This window comes from Chiloscyllium punctatum, chromosome 5 (genome assembly GCF_047496795.1).
Source record: "Chiloscyllium punctatum isolate Juve2018m chromosome 5, sChiPun1.3, whole genome shotgun sequence".
NCBI classification, from domain to species: domain Eukaryota; kingdom Metazoa; phylum Chordata; class Chondrichthyes; order Orectolobiformes; family Hemiscylliidae; genus Chiloscyllium; species Chiloscyllium punctatum.
The window spans coordinates 113,256,608-113,273,601 of record NC_092743.1 but is presented as its reverse complement, the minus strand read 5'-3'; the positions used below and the strand labels follow the sequence as shown (position 1 = coordinate 113,273,601).

At 38.0% G+C, this 16,994-nt stretch overlaps 1 protein-coding gene across 22 annotated transcripts in view; it reads left to right on the top strand.

Moving 5' to 3' along the window:
- LOC140477357 (cAMP-regulated phosphoprotein 21-like) overlaps positions 1–16,994 on the top strand; it is a 448,868-nt gene that overhangs the window by 354,569 nt on the left and 77,305 nt on the right. For all 22 annotated transcript variants that reach the window (XM_072571088.1, XM_072571084.1, XM_072571087.1 and 19 more), the window contains 2 exons: positions 6,799–6,877; positions 13,394–13,453. In XM_072571088.1, coding sequence (XP_072427189.1) covers positions 6,799–6,877; positions 13,394–13,453 — 139 coding nt within the window. The remainder of the gene's footprint in view (positions 1–6,798; positions 6,878–13,393; positions 13,454–16,994) is intronic.

Genomic DNA, 16,994 nt, shown 5'->3' with positions numbered 1-16,994 from the left:
AACAAATTTCATTTTCCCTTGCCACGTGGAACAGGAATGCAACTTCACCAGATGCTGTAGGAAGCTATTGGCTAACCAAACCCTGCTTTGAAAATGCTGCATGGAAGATTTGAGAAATACCACATGCAAGAGGAGATTTGATCTCTCAGTTGGTGTGGACTCAATTGCAGCACATTATTGAGGCAACTGCCTGGTATCCTGACAACAGTCATAAAACCTTTGTTCTGTGCCAGTCCACTTTTCCATTAACATTGGAACAAACTCAAGAAAACAGAGGATAGCTGCTGAGTGGCAAGATGTATCCACTCACCACCAGGCTCATGACTCCAGAATGCAACTCACTCCTCCTTCAATGATTTCATCACCACATCCTTGCATCTGGTTTTACATCTTCCTTTTCTCCTTCTTCCTACACTCTGCTTCTATTTCCACCAATCATTCACCAGATCTTCTACCTGTCACAGGGAATGCCCATCTATCTGCTCCACCCTCCTCTCCAACCTATCACCTTCTCCTTCACCTTCATCTACCTATCGTACTCTCAGCTATCTTCCCTCTAGCCCCAACCCCCTCCCATTTATCTCTCAGCCACCTTGGGCCACACAACTCATTCCTGATGAAGGACTTGTGCCTGAAACGTCGATTCTCCTGTTCCTCAGCTGCTGCCTGACCTGCTGTGCTTTCCCAGTACTACACTTCTCGACTCTGATCTCCAGCATTTGTAGTCCTCAGTTTCTATTGCAATCACTTTGCATTCCTTTTCTTCTTTTTGTACTGCTCTTCATTTTGTTGAGACCTAACGACTTCCACTTCTTTAATAAATTCCTTCTTTACTTTTGCTGCACTTTCTGTCTTTTTTATTACACTACAAAGTTTATTTAGCAGCCCTCTTCTCACCTACTGATCTTTCACACACTTCTGCCATTGAGTTCTACTGGTCTTCCACAGAGTCTGTATAACTTCACTTTATTTTTCTTAGCTGTCTCTCCATCTGCTGTCTTAATTTTTCTTTTACTTGCAAAGTTTTGAAATTCTACCACCTAATGTTCTGTCTACCCCTCGACTTCTGCTGATTTGTTCACTTTGCATGGAACTCTGCTATCAGCTCTCTATTTTGGGTCATCCTGCTCACAAAGACTTTGCAGCTCTTTGATTCCTTCACATATTCTTTATTGACCGTGCTGTGGTTCAGCTGTCTTTCACTACCACCTCTGTTGTAGTTTATAAGGTGGTTTCTGCATTTTGTTATCATTACCAGTTGGCATGACAACAAATTCCAGGATCTTGGCTGTTTTTTTAACTTGCTTCCTCAAAATCCTGTCCATCATGAATAACCTCATACCCTTCATTGTGCATAGGCACAATCATTGTAACAAGTTTCAAACACTTCCCAGTTTATTTAGGTCATCTATCTCTCCAGTCTGCAATTGCTTTGTGGTGTACAACAACTGATCATATTCTGTGTTTCAGCTCTAATTGCTAACATTGATGATTCTGTCACTGATTCTGCTGACAGCATTTGCTTCTGCTTTAGTTGTGTTGCCTTCATAATATATATTCTGCAAACACTTTATGCGGTCAACTAACCAAACCAGGATGGCTTACTGAGATGACCTGATAACGTTTAAATGGGAATAATCGAACAATGAGTCTTGAAGATTCATACTGGGGCTCTAATTATTTATATTGGCAATTTGTTCCAGTATGGGATTATTCTTTGCAATAAAGATTATTGATATATTGCCTTGGAAACAATTCAGTTTTATAGCTTGTGTGGATGACTACTTAGGTTTTGACATTTCATGAGGACACTACGTTTTGATTTCTGTCAATTCTCAGTCCGTTCCGTACCTTATAGAATATGTCGGTCTATTTTTTTCCCTCATTTGCTGTAGTGATCCCCACTCCAAATCTTTGATCAAGGATATGATATTGGTGTATTTTCCGTACTGAGACATGTGCAGCATGGTTTGGATCGCTTCAGTCTTATTTTTATCCCTCAAAGGATCCTACATACAACCAGCATTCTCCAGGATTGGACAATCACATTTTGGTAAGCCATATCATTGATATTTCCAAAGGTCCTTCCTCTGAATTCCAAAAATCCTATTTGCATTGGATGTTTTCTACTGAATGTGGAATTCGTATTGAAGGTTGTTTTTAAGATAAACCCCCAGGGATTGTTGTGCAACTGGCCTTTGGAGAACTTAGTTATCAGTTTTTGGACCCTTTTCATTGACAATGTGCATGACATAATACCTTTTGGCATTGTATGCCATCTTGTTTTGGTCCTGACATGTTTTTCAATTCCAGAAAATCATCTTGCAATGAATTGATGTGATTTTGAGTTTTATTCTTTTTGCATAATCCATTTAGTCATCCGAAAATACACTTTTTAACTTCTTGTGTAGATCATTTTTGTATTTCATGAAGAGTAAAGGTCCCAACACAATTGTCAGGGGCACTGCAGAGAGGACATCTCTCAGAGAGGATGATTCCCCATCATTACACCACTCTTTCTCTTCTTCTGGTGAGGAAATAGAGGATCTTATTCAAAAATGTACCCCCAGTTCCACAGGAGTTTGAACAATAACTTGTCATAAGGAATTTTGTGAAAGGCTTTTGAGAAATCTGGTATTGCCATGTGAGTAGTTTCATCTCTTTTGAGACTTGAAGCTAGATTCTCAATAGTCTGTAAAAGCTGTGTTTCAATAAATTTCTTCACCTGAAAATCATGCTAGCTACCTTGCACTCAAACTTCAAAGAGCTTTAAGACCTGAGAATGAACATTATGTTCAAGCATTTTGTCCTTCATCTCATCATCTAATGTTAGGCCAACACTATTTCTTTTCTAATTCTGTCCACTGTAATTTGTTTCGCTTTACTGCCTTTAGGCTTTGTTTCATGGATGCTGGTGATTTGTATTCCTTTTCATACTATCAGGACAATTATTTCACTGCTGCTTCTTGTCAGGCTACCACTATTGCATCTTGCTGTTTTGAGTATGGTCAACTTTTCACTTCTCTTTTGATATTCTTCTGGAGTGAAACTTGAACCCATGACTTTCAGACTCAAGAGTGCCACTGCACATTGAGGCTAACATTTTAGTGGTATTGAAAATTAGACATAAAATGAATATGAGATGGAACATTTATGTTCAAAGACTAATAAGTGTCAAGTGAGCTATTAAAGATGCAAACATTGGGTGTTTTCAAAGAATTAATTGATCCAAAGAACAAAAGGAGGTGCATTGAACTTTAGGTTCATTGCTGTTTTATTCTCAACCTCTTCAATGCCCAATTTTTATTATTGATATAACTTCATTGTATTGATATAACAATCTGCAGTTAGTTTTTTTGTTTACTTTGAGTAATTAGAATATGTTCAAACTATTTGTTTGAAAAACAACATGCCGGTATATTACTTTGGAATTGAAACTTGTTATAACAATTGTAAGCCTATGTACAATGCGTTTAGGTTTTTCATGTAAATCCTTAAATTGCACTTCCTTTGGTGAAATTTACATGTTGGCTTCTTCTACAACATGTTGTGGACATTATCATTAGATGGAATGTACAATTGGGTGATAACGATAAAGTTTTCAAAATGAGACCACTTTGTAATAAAGGATGAAATGTGGTCTGGAAGTTAGGTGGAGTTAAATTGTACAATATCATGCAAAGGGTTAATTATTTCATATGATTCTCCTGATCAAAGTATTCTTTAGTTCTCATTCCACAACAGTTTAATGTTGGTGTTATTCGATAATATTTGGCATTACCAGTTGGGACAGATGTGGAACAGTAAGTGTGGAAATACAAATCTTTAGTTAAGAGAGGTAATAGTTAAATTATGAATTGACTTTGTCATGAAAAACTGACTACATTAACATTCACAGATATGATTCTAAAATTTCCTCCAAGTATTGTTTGCATTGATATTTTGAAGGGAAATTTGACTTGTTATTTTCAGTGATATATTTCTAGAACAAAATATCTCCTTGCCCAACCTCCACTGTGACAAATCCCATAATCCTTTCTGATGTCAAATGGACAATTACTTTGTGGTGTTGATAATGAATGATGAAGAAACCTTGTTAATTTTTATCTCTGCTATTCAAAAGGTTGGTTTGCTTCAATGGTTATAAAAAAAAATAAACAGTATGAAATTTGCCTATACAAATTCTGGGTTAGAGACTATCGATTGGATTGGTCCACCCTCTGTACAAACAATCTTCTGAATAAAACAAAAAGTCAGATTTAACCAATTTTTTCTGTGTTGATAACACAATTCCATTTTTATCAATTCATTCCTGGGATGAGGGCATCACTGGCAAGAACAATATTTTTTGCATACCTCTTGACATGATACCTCTTGACCTTCTTACTCCATGTGATATAGGCATATGCACTGGACAGTTAGGTAGAGAACTCCAGAACCTTGATTCATTAACTGTTCTTTCCTTAGTTTGCTACTCTGTTACTTCAAAAACAGAGCACCTAACAAAATGCAGTTCCTAGATATTTAGTGTTCTGTGAAATCCATTGCACAAAATCCAATGATAAAGTGTAAATCAATATTTTTGACTTTGCTATTTTTAGATTGCGTTTTCCCATGTAATAGTGTATCTTTTCTAAATAATGTGGTAAAATTCATTAATTAATGTTCTCGCACAGAGATTCACACTTTATGATTGCACATCAGAAATTTTGATTCTGAAGTCGACTTGGTTCTTGGTCCAGATTCTAGATTAGAGTGGTGCTGGAAAAGCACAGCAGGTCAGGCAGCATCTGAGGAGCAGGAAAAACTGACGACACTAACACACTCAGATATGATTCTGAAATTTCCTCCAAGTATTGTTTTCATTGATATTTTGAAGGGAAATTTGACTCCAGCATCTGCAGTCCTCACTTTGCCCTTGGTTCTCCATCCAGCCAGCCAAACCATGTAGCGTATGTTAACTTTACACGTATATTATTGATATGAATCAAGATCATACAATGTTCTATACCACAGTGTTTGAATTCTTAAGAGATTGAAATGTGATGGAATTGGACATTTGTTTGAAGTGTGCTTATAATTCAATGCACTTCTTGAGATTCATTTACTCTTGATATGTTTGGAGAGGTACATATACTGTATAATAGTTTGCCTAAACGGTTGTAATTTTTACTGATTGCTTATTTTGCTAAGTTTTCTAACTCATGATACTCTAAATTATTTTAAAATATTGAAATTGTTTGCTGTTATGTCCCATCATTTAAGACTTTTTTTTTATTACACTCTCTCTTTGAAAGCATCATTCACCATTTCCTTACTCGAGGCTAAGAATGTTCTTGACAAATGGCATACTTTGATTTCTATTATGAATGATTTGGAGATGCCAGTGTTGGACTGGGGTGTACAAAGTTAAAAATCACACAACACCAGGTTATAGTCCAACAGGTTTATTTGGAAACACTAGCTTTTATTCTGCCAACACCAGCTTCATCAGGTGGTTGTGGAATATAAGATATACTCTTATTCTGCACAACCATCTGGTGAAGGAACAGCGGTCTGAAAGCTAGTGCTTCCAAATAAACCTGTTGGACTATAACCTGGTGTTGTGTGATTTTTTAACTTTCTATTATGAAATCAGCCATGTTAAACTGGATGGGCATGGCCCTAATGAGCCTTAATGCTCAGAAAAGTGTTGGGGAAAGCATCAGTTATTTGGGATGTTGAAGATCAAGGGTGTGAATCTATATTAAGTAATTTCACTAAGTTCTCACATGTTCTGCTTTGAATGACTCAACAAAACTATCTTATACAGATTATTCATCATCTTAATATTGTGATTTGTAATTTCTGAAACACAGATGTTCTGCAAATTATTACTATGCTTATCAGGTTTCTTTGTTTTTCGTGAAGGAGAGCCTAATACCTTCTTTCCCATTTTAAGTCCATCAAGAAACAAAACAGTTCTGAAATGAGAAGGAACATATACAGGAAAGCTTATTAATTGAATTGACCTAAATAATGGCAACTCTTATACAATGTGAAGATTGAAGTCATTTTATGTACTCCAATAATATATGAGCAGTCCATCAGTTTCGTATGATAATGTTGCTTTATGTCTTACGTTAATGATGCTTTAAGAAAAGCAACAACAAAGGAAATTAGTTCACAGTATGGAGATGTTGGGTCAAAAATTGCAGGAAAAATGGCACTGCTATTAGTGCTTTTAAAAATGTGGATTGCAGTAAGGAAAACGCAAATGAGTTTCAAATCATCGCGTGTTGTTTGTTGATTTCGATCACCCAGCTGAAAGCCTGGCAAGAATGGATATATGCTCCAATTTTCTATGTTGACATTCATTGGCCATAAATTGCTGAATTTGCTTGTATATACAAATTAATTTCACTGCAGTCATTTAAACCTAATGTCTGTCAAATGTGGAAAAGGTATAACACACCAGCAGTTTTGACTCATTGTGGTTTCAGTGGATATACAAACAAAGATGTGCTGCTCCATTTAGTTAACCTTTCATTTCAAGGCCTTCACTTCCTCTTAGGCCTACAGTTGTGCCAATCTGAATTGCTTAGGATGCTCTTAGGTGCACTAGAACTGCTTTAAATTAACACATCCTGCTTCAGAGTCTAGTCAGAGTGATAATCTTTCATTTCTGTTTCCCAATTTAGCTGTGAAGGGCACTATCTCAAATTAATGGTCCACACCAATCAATGTCTATTTTGTAATTTGAGACATTAGATTGAAAATATAATGAACATCTATTAAAAATTTGTTCTTTTGTTGCAGATTGCAGTCAAGAGTATACAGATTCCACAGGGATAGATTTGCATGAATTTCTTATTAATACATTAAAGAATAATCCCAGGTTAGTACCTCCATATTTAAAGGGATAACTCAGTAAACATTTATTCAATTTTGTTTTTAGAGTACTCTTTATATTAACAATTTGCCAAATCAAACTGTGTTATATTTACCAAAATATCTGAGATGCAACAGCAGGTTTAACTAATGATTGATTATGTCATGGAACTGGAATAATGGGCTAAATTCTGAAATGGGAGCCCAACCCATCCAAAAGCTCCTTACTCTGGTTTTCAGAAAGACAGACAATGAAGGATGCATTGATCTACCTTCGGTTTGCGGCTGGTCTCAGAGAACGTTTTAAGGAGGCTTCAATTTTTTTCAGGATTTCTATTTTCAATCCACAGTCCACATTACCCAAGCCTCAGGGAACCTGTAAGAGGAGGTAGAGAAGTTTCAGATCAGTTAGGTAAATGCATTTTATAGCATTGATTAAGGGGCAGGACAAGCAGGAAGAGTTTCCCATAGACCAACAGATGGCAGATTTCCTCCCTGAAGGAATTAGTGAACCAGGTGGGTTTTTCCAACAATCAGTAATGGTTTTATGATCATCGTTAGACTCTTAACTCCAGATTATGTTTTTCAATTGAATTCAAATTCCACCATCTGCTATGGCGGGATTTGAACCTGAGTTCCCAGGACATTGTTTGGATCTCTAGATTAACAGTCCAGTTCTAATACCACTGGCCACCACCTTCCCATTGATTTAAAAGAACTACCGTCATCATCAATTACTAATTCACCCAACTCTGAAAGTAGCCCAGATAAAATAATTAAGATTCTTTTCCGATATGGGCTCTCAATGAAACTCAAAATGATTGAGATAGTATCATTTCTGGCAGCTCCATACTAAAATTTGAAGGTATGATCAATAAGTCCCATTGAACATTTCTCTTTGACTGTCATTCAAAAGATGCAGTAGTACTTAAATGATATGTTTGTGGCTTTGGGGAAAAGTCCAAGAAACACAGACATTAATGTCTACAGTGAACAACTGGCTTAGACTTTTTTTGCCACATTTTACAGAACCAATAAAGCACTATCAGTTTCTGCTCTTCTCTATCACAGACCATCTTCCCTGTCTCTTCCACTCTCACCTCCAAAAACCATCAGAATAACCTTCTAGTGCCTCAGCTGCCTCCCTCTCTTAGCACATTGGACAACTATTCTCCCAAGGTTCCCCCTGCTCAATGTCTGAAACTATACCCTTTTTCTTGTTTGTTTCCTGTCTATCATCATGCACTTTCTAAACTCATCGTCTCTATAAGACTCGCTTCTTTCTTGCTTGAACCTAACCAGAGGTTTACTGGCAATACAACTACTCTTCCTGCTCCTCCGTGTTAACTAATGTTGTCACTGATTTCCTCTCTGCAGGAATACTACCCATGACTTCCTGTCTTGCAAATATTAATCCCATCTTGAAGCTCGCTAGCATCTCCAAAGATTAGAACTTCATAATTTTCTACAAGATTGTTCCTCATTTTTCTAAACCCGAGTGAGTGTAGTACTAACAGATCCAGTCTCTCTTCATATGTCAGTCCTGCCATCTCAGGAATCAGCCTGGTAAACCATTGTTGCAAAACCTCCATAGCCAGAAAAAAAACTATACAAGTTACCCCAGGAGTAGTTTTACCAAGGCCTTGTGCAATTGCAGCTCTTATATTTGAATTCTCACACTGTAAAGGCCAACATGCCTTCCTCACCACCTGCTGCACCTGCATGCTTACTTTCAGCAACTGCTGTACAAGGACACCCTGGTTTCATTGCCCCTCCCCCTTTCCCAAACTATTACTATTCAGATAGTAATCCACTATCCTGTTTTCGCTAAGCTCACATTTATCCCCATTATATTTTATCTGCCAGGGATTTGTCCACTGACTGAACTTGTCAAGATTACAGTGAAGCATCTCTGCGTCCTCCTTACAGCTCACCCTTCCATCCAGCTTTGTGTCATTGGCAAACATGGAGACTTTACATTTGGTTCTCTCATCTGAATCTTTAATATATGTTGTGAATAGCTGAGGCCCGATCACTGATTATTAACAAGTCACTGGCTGCCATTTGGAAAAACATGTTTATTCCTACAATTCATTTCTGAATTGCCAATCATTTTTCTTTCATGTCAGTGCACTACGTCCACTCCCATGTGCTTTAATTTTGCATGCTGATCTCTTATGTGAGACCTTATGGAATGCCTCCTAAAAATTCAAGTAAACAACATCCACTGAGTCCCTGATCAACAGTACTAGTTACATCCTCAAAAAATTCCACTACATTTGACATGATTGATTTCCCTTTCATAAATCCATGCTGATGCTGTCCAATCCTTTCACTGTTTTCCAAGTGATTTGTTTTTAAATTTTTCATTATGGGCTCTAGAATTTTCCCTATGACCAATGTAGGCTAGCAGTCTATAATTCCCTGTTTTCTCTCTACATCCTTTTCTTGTTGGCATTACATTAGCTACCCTCCAATCCATAATAGAAACTGTTCCAGAGTCTATAGAATCTTGAAAGATGACCACCAATGCATCCATTATTTCTAGGAGCATTTCTTTATGTACTCTGGTAAGTAAACTATTGAGCCCTGGCGATGTCTTGACTTTTAATACTATAAATTCCATGAACACCATTTCCCTGTTAATAATGCATTTTTTCAGTTCTTCCCTCTTACTCAATCCTGTGTTCCCCAATATTTTTAGGATGTTCTTGGTTTTCCTTTCTGAAAACAGAACCAAAGTTTACGTTTTAGGTCGGCCATCTCTTTGTTCCCAATGATAACCTTCTCTGTTTCTGACTGCAAGGGATCTATATTTGGTAATGTGATGTTGAGCTGCCTTCTTGAACAGCTGCAGATCATTTGGTGTAGGTGGACCCACAATGCTATTGAGGAGAGTTCCAGGCTTTGAACAGTGATACTGAAGAAACAGTAATATATTTCATGTCTGGATGGTGTGTTGCTTGGAAGGGAACTTGCAGTCGGTAGTATTTCTTCTGCTGTTATCCTTCTAGATGGTAGTGATCATGGGTTTGGAAGATGCTGTCTAGAGACCTTGAGTAAATTTCTTCACTAATCTTTTTCTCTTCACATATCTATAGATTTCTCTTCACATGTCTGTACACACTTATAGTTATATCCCAAACAATAGTGACTAGGGTGAGCTAACATTTTACATACTTTGCAATCAGTCATTAGCTTTCAAAATAGATGACTATAAATCCTTTCTTCAATGTCTTTCTCTGTTTTCCAACCGAGTTGTTGGGCACTTTCCTGGTTCCATTCTTATCTATCTAGCTGTAGCTTTCATGCCACCTACAATGACTTCTGGAACCCCACAAGGATATATTTCTGACTTACAAGCTATTTCCTGGCACTTTAATTCAAAAACTCATCAGGTTCCACGAATAAGCAGACAGCTCACTTAGGTTTACTTCATCACCACCTTTTCCGAATCCAGTGTCTCTGATTTGTTATGTACTTAATCAACAAAAAAACATTGGACGAGCAGAAATCTCCCTCAAGTGCATATTGAGAAGATCGAAGCCATTCTCTGTAGTCACTGTCTAGCTATTGTCTGAGCTCAGCCAGAACGCATTTAGCATATTTAAAAATTTAATGTAAGTTACAATCACCTTATCCACTTCATCTTCAAAACTTCTTATTTCTATCCCTGTAGCACTGCTGCTTGCACTTTGCCTCAGTTCTATTTCTTTAAGATTTTGTCAATTCAATGGTCTCCTGGCCAGCCTCTCATTGTCCACCCTACAGAAACGCTGGTTCATTCCAAATATCTGCTTACATCTTAACTTGCACTGTTGCTGCATACCCATCACCCCAATGCTCAATGACCTATGTGGGCTCCTGATCCAGCAGCGTCTCTATGTAAAATTCTTAACCTTGTTTTCAAACTTTTCAATGTCTGTGTAACTTCCATCTCTGAAATGTGTTCGAGCCTGATCAGCCATTATAAACTGAATGTTTCTTAAATTTTGTCCCCCTTCTGAACCTGATTTTAACCACTTCACCATTGGTTTTCATGCTTTCAGCTCCCTAGACCTAGAGCACCATATATCCTAAACTTGCAGAGCACTGTCTCATAATTGGTGCTACTTTTATAAAGCATTTGGTCATGTGACACATAATTCTAAGTTGCTCTGCGTAAATTTTGTTTCATTAAACTCTTGTGAAGCCCCCTGGGACATTTTACCATTTCCAAGGATTCAGATCAATGAAATTTGCAGAGGGGAAGAATTTACAAGACCAACATAACCCTGCAAAGTAAGTCTAGAACATTGCGAATAACCCAGTGTAGCCCCTTGTTGCCCAGCTGATGGGTAATTCCACGCAGTGGAAAATGCGAAAAGGATTGTTTCAAAAAGTGAATTTAAGAAGTAATTTTTGAAAAGGTCACAAATAAATATAGTCATGATGAAAAATATTAGTTTCATCTTCAGTTTTCTTAAAATTCATTTATTAGATGTGGGTGCTGTTGGCTGGGCCAGCACTTGTTGCCCATCTCTTTCTGCTCTTGGTAAAGTGACATTGAGCTGCCTCCCTGAATGGCTACAGACCCCCATTTGTGTAGATAGGCACGTGATGCTTAAAGAGGGAAGCCTTAGATTCTTGAAAAGTCTGAGAGGTTTAGAAAGCTGCCGATGTAACGCCTTCACTTAAAAAAGAGAGGAAAACAAAAAGCAGATGGTGATAGACCAGGTAAAAACAATGACTGCAGATGCTGGAAACCAGATTCTGGATTAGTGGTGCTGGAAGAGCACAGCAGTTCAGGCAGTATCCAAGTAGCTTCGAAATCGACGTTTTGGGCAAAAACCCTTCATCAGGAATTTATTCCTGATGAAGGGCTTTTGCCCGAAACGTCGATAGTGAAAGACCAGTTAGCTTCACATCTGTTGTTAAGAAAATGTTAGAATCTACAATAAAGGCTGTAATAGCAGAGCATTTGGAAAAATAAATTGATCAGTTAGAGTCAGCATCATTTCATTAAGGGGAAATCATGCCTGACAAATTTGCTAGAGTTCTATGAGGAGAGAGCAAGCAGCATAGATGAAGGAGAATCAGTAGATGTGATATATTGGATTCCAAAAGGTGTTTAATAAGATACCAGTGTATTAAGATAGGTGACTACATTTGCATTAATAGAGTATTGGCTAACTATGATGGGAGTGAATGCACTATTGCCAAGTTTGCAGATGACCCAAAAATATAGATCAGACAAGTCATGACGATGTTACAAAGAATCTACAGAGGGATATAGATAATTAATTGAATTGGTAAGGTAACTTGCCAGTTGGGATATAATGTGGGGAAATGTGACATTATGCACTTTGGCAGAAAGCATAGAAGATATTATTTAAATGGCAAAAGACAACTGAAAGTTGGAACACAGAAGGATTTGATGATCTTCATCCATGAATCATATCAAGTTTGCATCCATGTACAGTGGATAACAGGGAAAACAAATGGAATGATGTCTTTTTCCCCCAAAGAGAATGGAGTGTAAGTAGGAAGGCTTTACTAAAATTGTACACAACACTAATTAGTCCACAGCTGGAAGACTGTGCAGAGTTTTAGTTCCCTTATCCAGACAAAGATATGCTGGGGCATTGGAGGCACTCCAGTCAAGAATAGTCAGTTTGATCCTGGTTATGGTGGGATTTTCCTTTGGGGAGAGTGTGAGTAAATTGGGTCAGTACTCATTAGAGTTTAGCAGAATGAAAAACGAGCTTTTCAAAATATGGAAGATTCTTAAGGGATTTGACAAGATGCGGGAGTTTGTTTTGCTTTGACAGAGACACAAGGATTGGAGGGCATAACCTCAGAGAAAGGGTCACCCATTTAAGATAAAGATGAGATTTGTTTTCTCTCTGAAAGCAGGAAATCTGTGGAATTCTTTACAACAGAAGCTGGCAAGGCTGAGGAGTTAAGTATATTAATTACTGAAATAGACTATAAATCAAGAAGAGAATTGGGGGTTATATGGATAAAGGAAGAAAATAGAATTGAAGATTCTGTGATCTGCCATGAACGGTGGAGTAGACTTGATAGGCCAAATGGCCAATTTCAGCTACTCGTATGGCCTTAATGCTGTCTCTTCCTGGTATTAGATTTGTTGAAGCAAAATGGAGACAGTTTTAAGAACCTACAAACCAGCTATGAAAAATGCACATTAAAATAGATTCAATGACTGGCACCTGAGATGGTACAGCTGATCGCTCAGTGTCAGGGGATAAGTGCTCACTCTAAAACGTCTGATTTTTCCCATGCATTGTTTTGTGTTAACCGTGAAAGGTGGTGACAATGTGAGGGTGAGTCACACATGCAGCAGTCAATTTAAGAATGTTATTGAGAAAGTGCTGAAAGTAAATGGCTTTTTTATTCTATTGGTTGGGAAAAGATGTGACAGACCATACAGAACAACTGAGATCTAAGTAGAAGAATTGATTTATTTGATGTTTGCTTTAACCTTAATATTCATAATGACTTAGTGGTTACCATTTTACAGGGACAGAATGATGCTTTTAAAAATGGAGCAGGAACTAATAGATTTTATCAACGATAACAAGTAAGTGATTATATTGCAATTTATTGCTTTAAAGAGAAACATTTTAAATTAGACTTATTTTACTTTAGATGTTATTTTTATTCACTAGCCATGCAAAATTGTGCAATTTACTTCTTTTTTCAGATAACACTTAAATGGTTGAAGTTTTGAAGTGAATTTTGTACTTGAAATCATCAATCTCAGGCACTTATAAGATTTCAGTAGCAATGAGTATTATAGGAGACATATGGGGGAGAGAAAAAGAAAATACCATGGTTTTACTCTGATTAAAACAGGTTTAATCCAAAATGCAGTTCCTTATTTTGCTGAAGTCATTTACTCTCCTTCTCATTTGTTCACTTTGAATTTTGTATCATCTGTAACTTTGAAATTATGCCCTGAATATCCAAATGTGGGGCCATTAAAAGAATACCAAATCCTCAGGGGGCACTACAGTGTAATGTCATCCAGTCGAAAGAACAAGTGTTCACCACTACTTTCTGTTCTCTGACCCTTAGCCATTCACATTGTCAATGACCATTCAAGCTTGCAGATGTCACTTTTGCAAACAGGTTTGGTATTAGCACTTTATGAAATGCCTTTTTCAAAATTCCTATACATTGTACATACACCAAATTCATCAAAACACTCCATTACCTTATAAAAAATAATTGGATGCAAAATACTGTGAACAAACCCATGCTGATTGTCATTGATAATGTCTTATATTTTTCAAGTAATAAATAATCTTGTCTTGGATCATTGTACAAAACTCCTCCCCTACCATTTACATAAGGTTGACTGGCTTTTAATTTCCAAGTTCATTGCACACATGCGTGCACACAGAAACCTACATCATTCACAATGTACACGAGCATTCACATACGTACACTCGCAAATACACACACTTATAGTAAATGCATTCAACACATTTAGTTTTTAGTCTTTTTCACATTGGGCCTGGGCCTTCAATGGCGATTAACGTCCCATCATCAGCAAGGAAATCCATCAGAACAAATGCCCTTGATTGTCGTCTGGTGGATTTCTCTGTCTGTACAGTGTCCCATTACTGAAGATGCAGACTGCCTACAGCTGTTGGCCAATTACAGGGTGTGTGGTGGGGGTCGAGAAGGATCAGAGGTCTGACTGGGTGGGGGTGACCAGGGGCAGGCAATTACCAGATGAAAGGGCAAATGAAAGGTCACAAGCTCATGAAAAGTAGTAAGCAGTGTCTGGGGAAGCCAGAGCCAGACAGGCAGATCACAGTGAATATGCATGGCATGAGGTGGTCACTGAAGGTAGAGAGTGGCAGCCCCTCTGTAGGGATAGAATGCCCTAATAGAAACCACCCTAGAGACCGCTAGGAGGTGCCTGAGTTTCACCAGGTGGTCTCAGCAGGTAATGGGTAGGTTCCCCCATTGGACAAATGCTGGAAGAGGCCCTTTGATTGACTCAGTTAAATTCTTAAAAATGTGTTGCTGGAAAAGCGCAGCAGGTCAGGCAGCATCCAAGGAGAAGGAGAATCAACGTTTCGGGCATAAGCCCTTCTCCTTGGGATGCTGCCTGACCTGCTGCGCTTTTCCAGCAACACATTTTTAAGCTCTGATCTCCAGCATCTGCAGTCCTCACTTTCTCTCAGTTAAATTCTTGATGGTTAGCACAGCTACCAGTTTTCCCCATCATTGAGTAAACAGGATGGAGCAGCAGAAAGATGTCAGAAACCCCCTCTAATATATTACTGTACCATTCTGTTAGTCTTTTCACTTGGCATAGGAAAATTATGACCTGGGCTGGGATACCAATCTAATTTCTCTGCCTTCAATGGTCAAACCTGTTAAACCTAAGAAATTGCAGGTTAATCTTTTCCTTTGGTTACCTGCTGTTCCTTATGCCCCCATATCAATCACTTTTAAGGTGAATTTGCATACTCCTGTGCTCTCACTTCTCATAGGACACAACCTGCCCATGGATAGCAATAAACAGCTTTGGAGTATTGGCTAATGAATATGGTACAGTGAGGATGATCTTTAGAGCTTCAAAGATATGTTGGACTTCTTTTCACCTCAGTACTGGACCCCATCTATTCGTTTAAAAATGTTGTCGTGTTAATATCATTGAGATGTCCTGAGTCTTATTCTGCTACAGCATCTGAAGATTTGGTAATAGGTTCATCCAATATTTTGTTTGATAATAATTTATTTACAGCAGAGTGGACAGTACATAGTTATTAAGAGTAAACAGTAAAGTGTGAATTAAAGTTCAGTTCAAATCAGATGATGGTAGCAGATCAGTCTCACTCAAGGCCATTATTCAACATGTTTGGATGTCACAATGATCCAGTTGCTTCACAATTCCTCCTGAACTTCTAACTGACAGGTGTGTTATTGAATTTGCTTACATAATTTGTCACTGTGCACTTGAACTGTCAGATTCGGGGTTCCAATACCATAACACATGTTCTGACTAATGTTTTCTACCAAAGGTCGGATTCTCTTTCAGATGCCTGGGATTGGAGCTCATGAGCTTTTCCAGCGTTGACATTATTCAACCTGTTCTGAAGCAAGATGTTCAAAGAATTGGCTGGCTCCAATTTGTCAAATTTACCAGTATCATGCTGCACAGCAATTCCCTTTGAGTTTACTGAATGGGAAGATGTGCATACAATGGCTTTCTCAAAACCTTAACAGACATTTCATAGAATCTGTAAGGTTTTATGGATAAATCTCATTCTCATGTTCTTTTTCATTCTCCTCCCAGTCCGAAGAGTTTAACTGTATTAAACCAGAGAGCTTCATTGCTTAGAGATCTGCAAATATTTTTAAAAAGCAAAGTATGAATATTTGCTCACATATAAAATGGCTATTACAGTAAAAATAACAGGAGTGGATTTCTGCTGAGCCTTTCCTGCATGTCCTCAATTATTTTGTTGAGGGAGTTGTTTTACAAAGGTTGTGCAGGAGGTTGGAAGTTATGTGAAAACTGTCAACTTCCATTTTGTTCAGTGGGTCTACTCCATATTACACTGTTCACCCAGCTGCTTTGCTTCTTTGACTGTGTCTTATAAGACCATATGAATTAGGAGCAGAATTAGGCCATTCAGCCCATTGAGTCTCTCTGCCATTTGATCATGGCTGATATGCTTCTCAATCCCATTCTCCTCAAGATCATCAAGAACCAATGTATTTCTGTCTTAAATATACTCAATGACCAGGCCTCCAGAGCCTTCTGTTTCAATGAGTTCGCAGATTTACTATTTCATGGCTGAAGAAATGCCTCATCTTAGTTCTAAAGGGCATGCTTCACTCTGAGGCTGTGCCTTTGCGTACTAGTCTCTCCTTCTAATGGAAGTGTCTTCTCCACATCCAGTCTAGCCAGGCTTCACAGTATTCTATAAGTTTCACTGAGATTCCCCCCTCATCCTTTTAAACTCCATTGAGAACAGTCCCAGAGTCCTCGACTGCTCCTTATATGACAAGCCCTTCATCCTAGGGATCATTCTTGTTAACCTTCTCTGGACCCCCTCCAAGGCCAACACATCCTTCCTTAGATATGGGGCACAAAA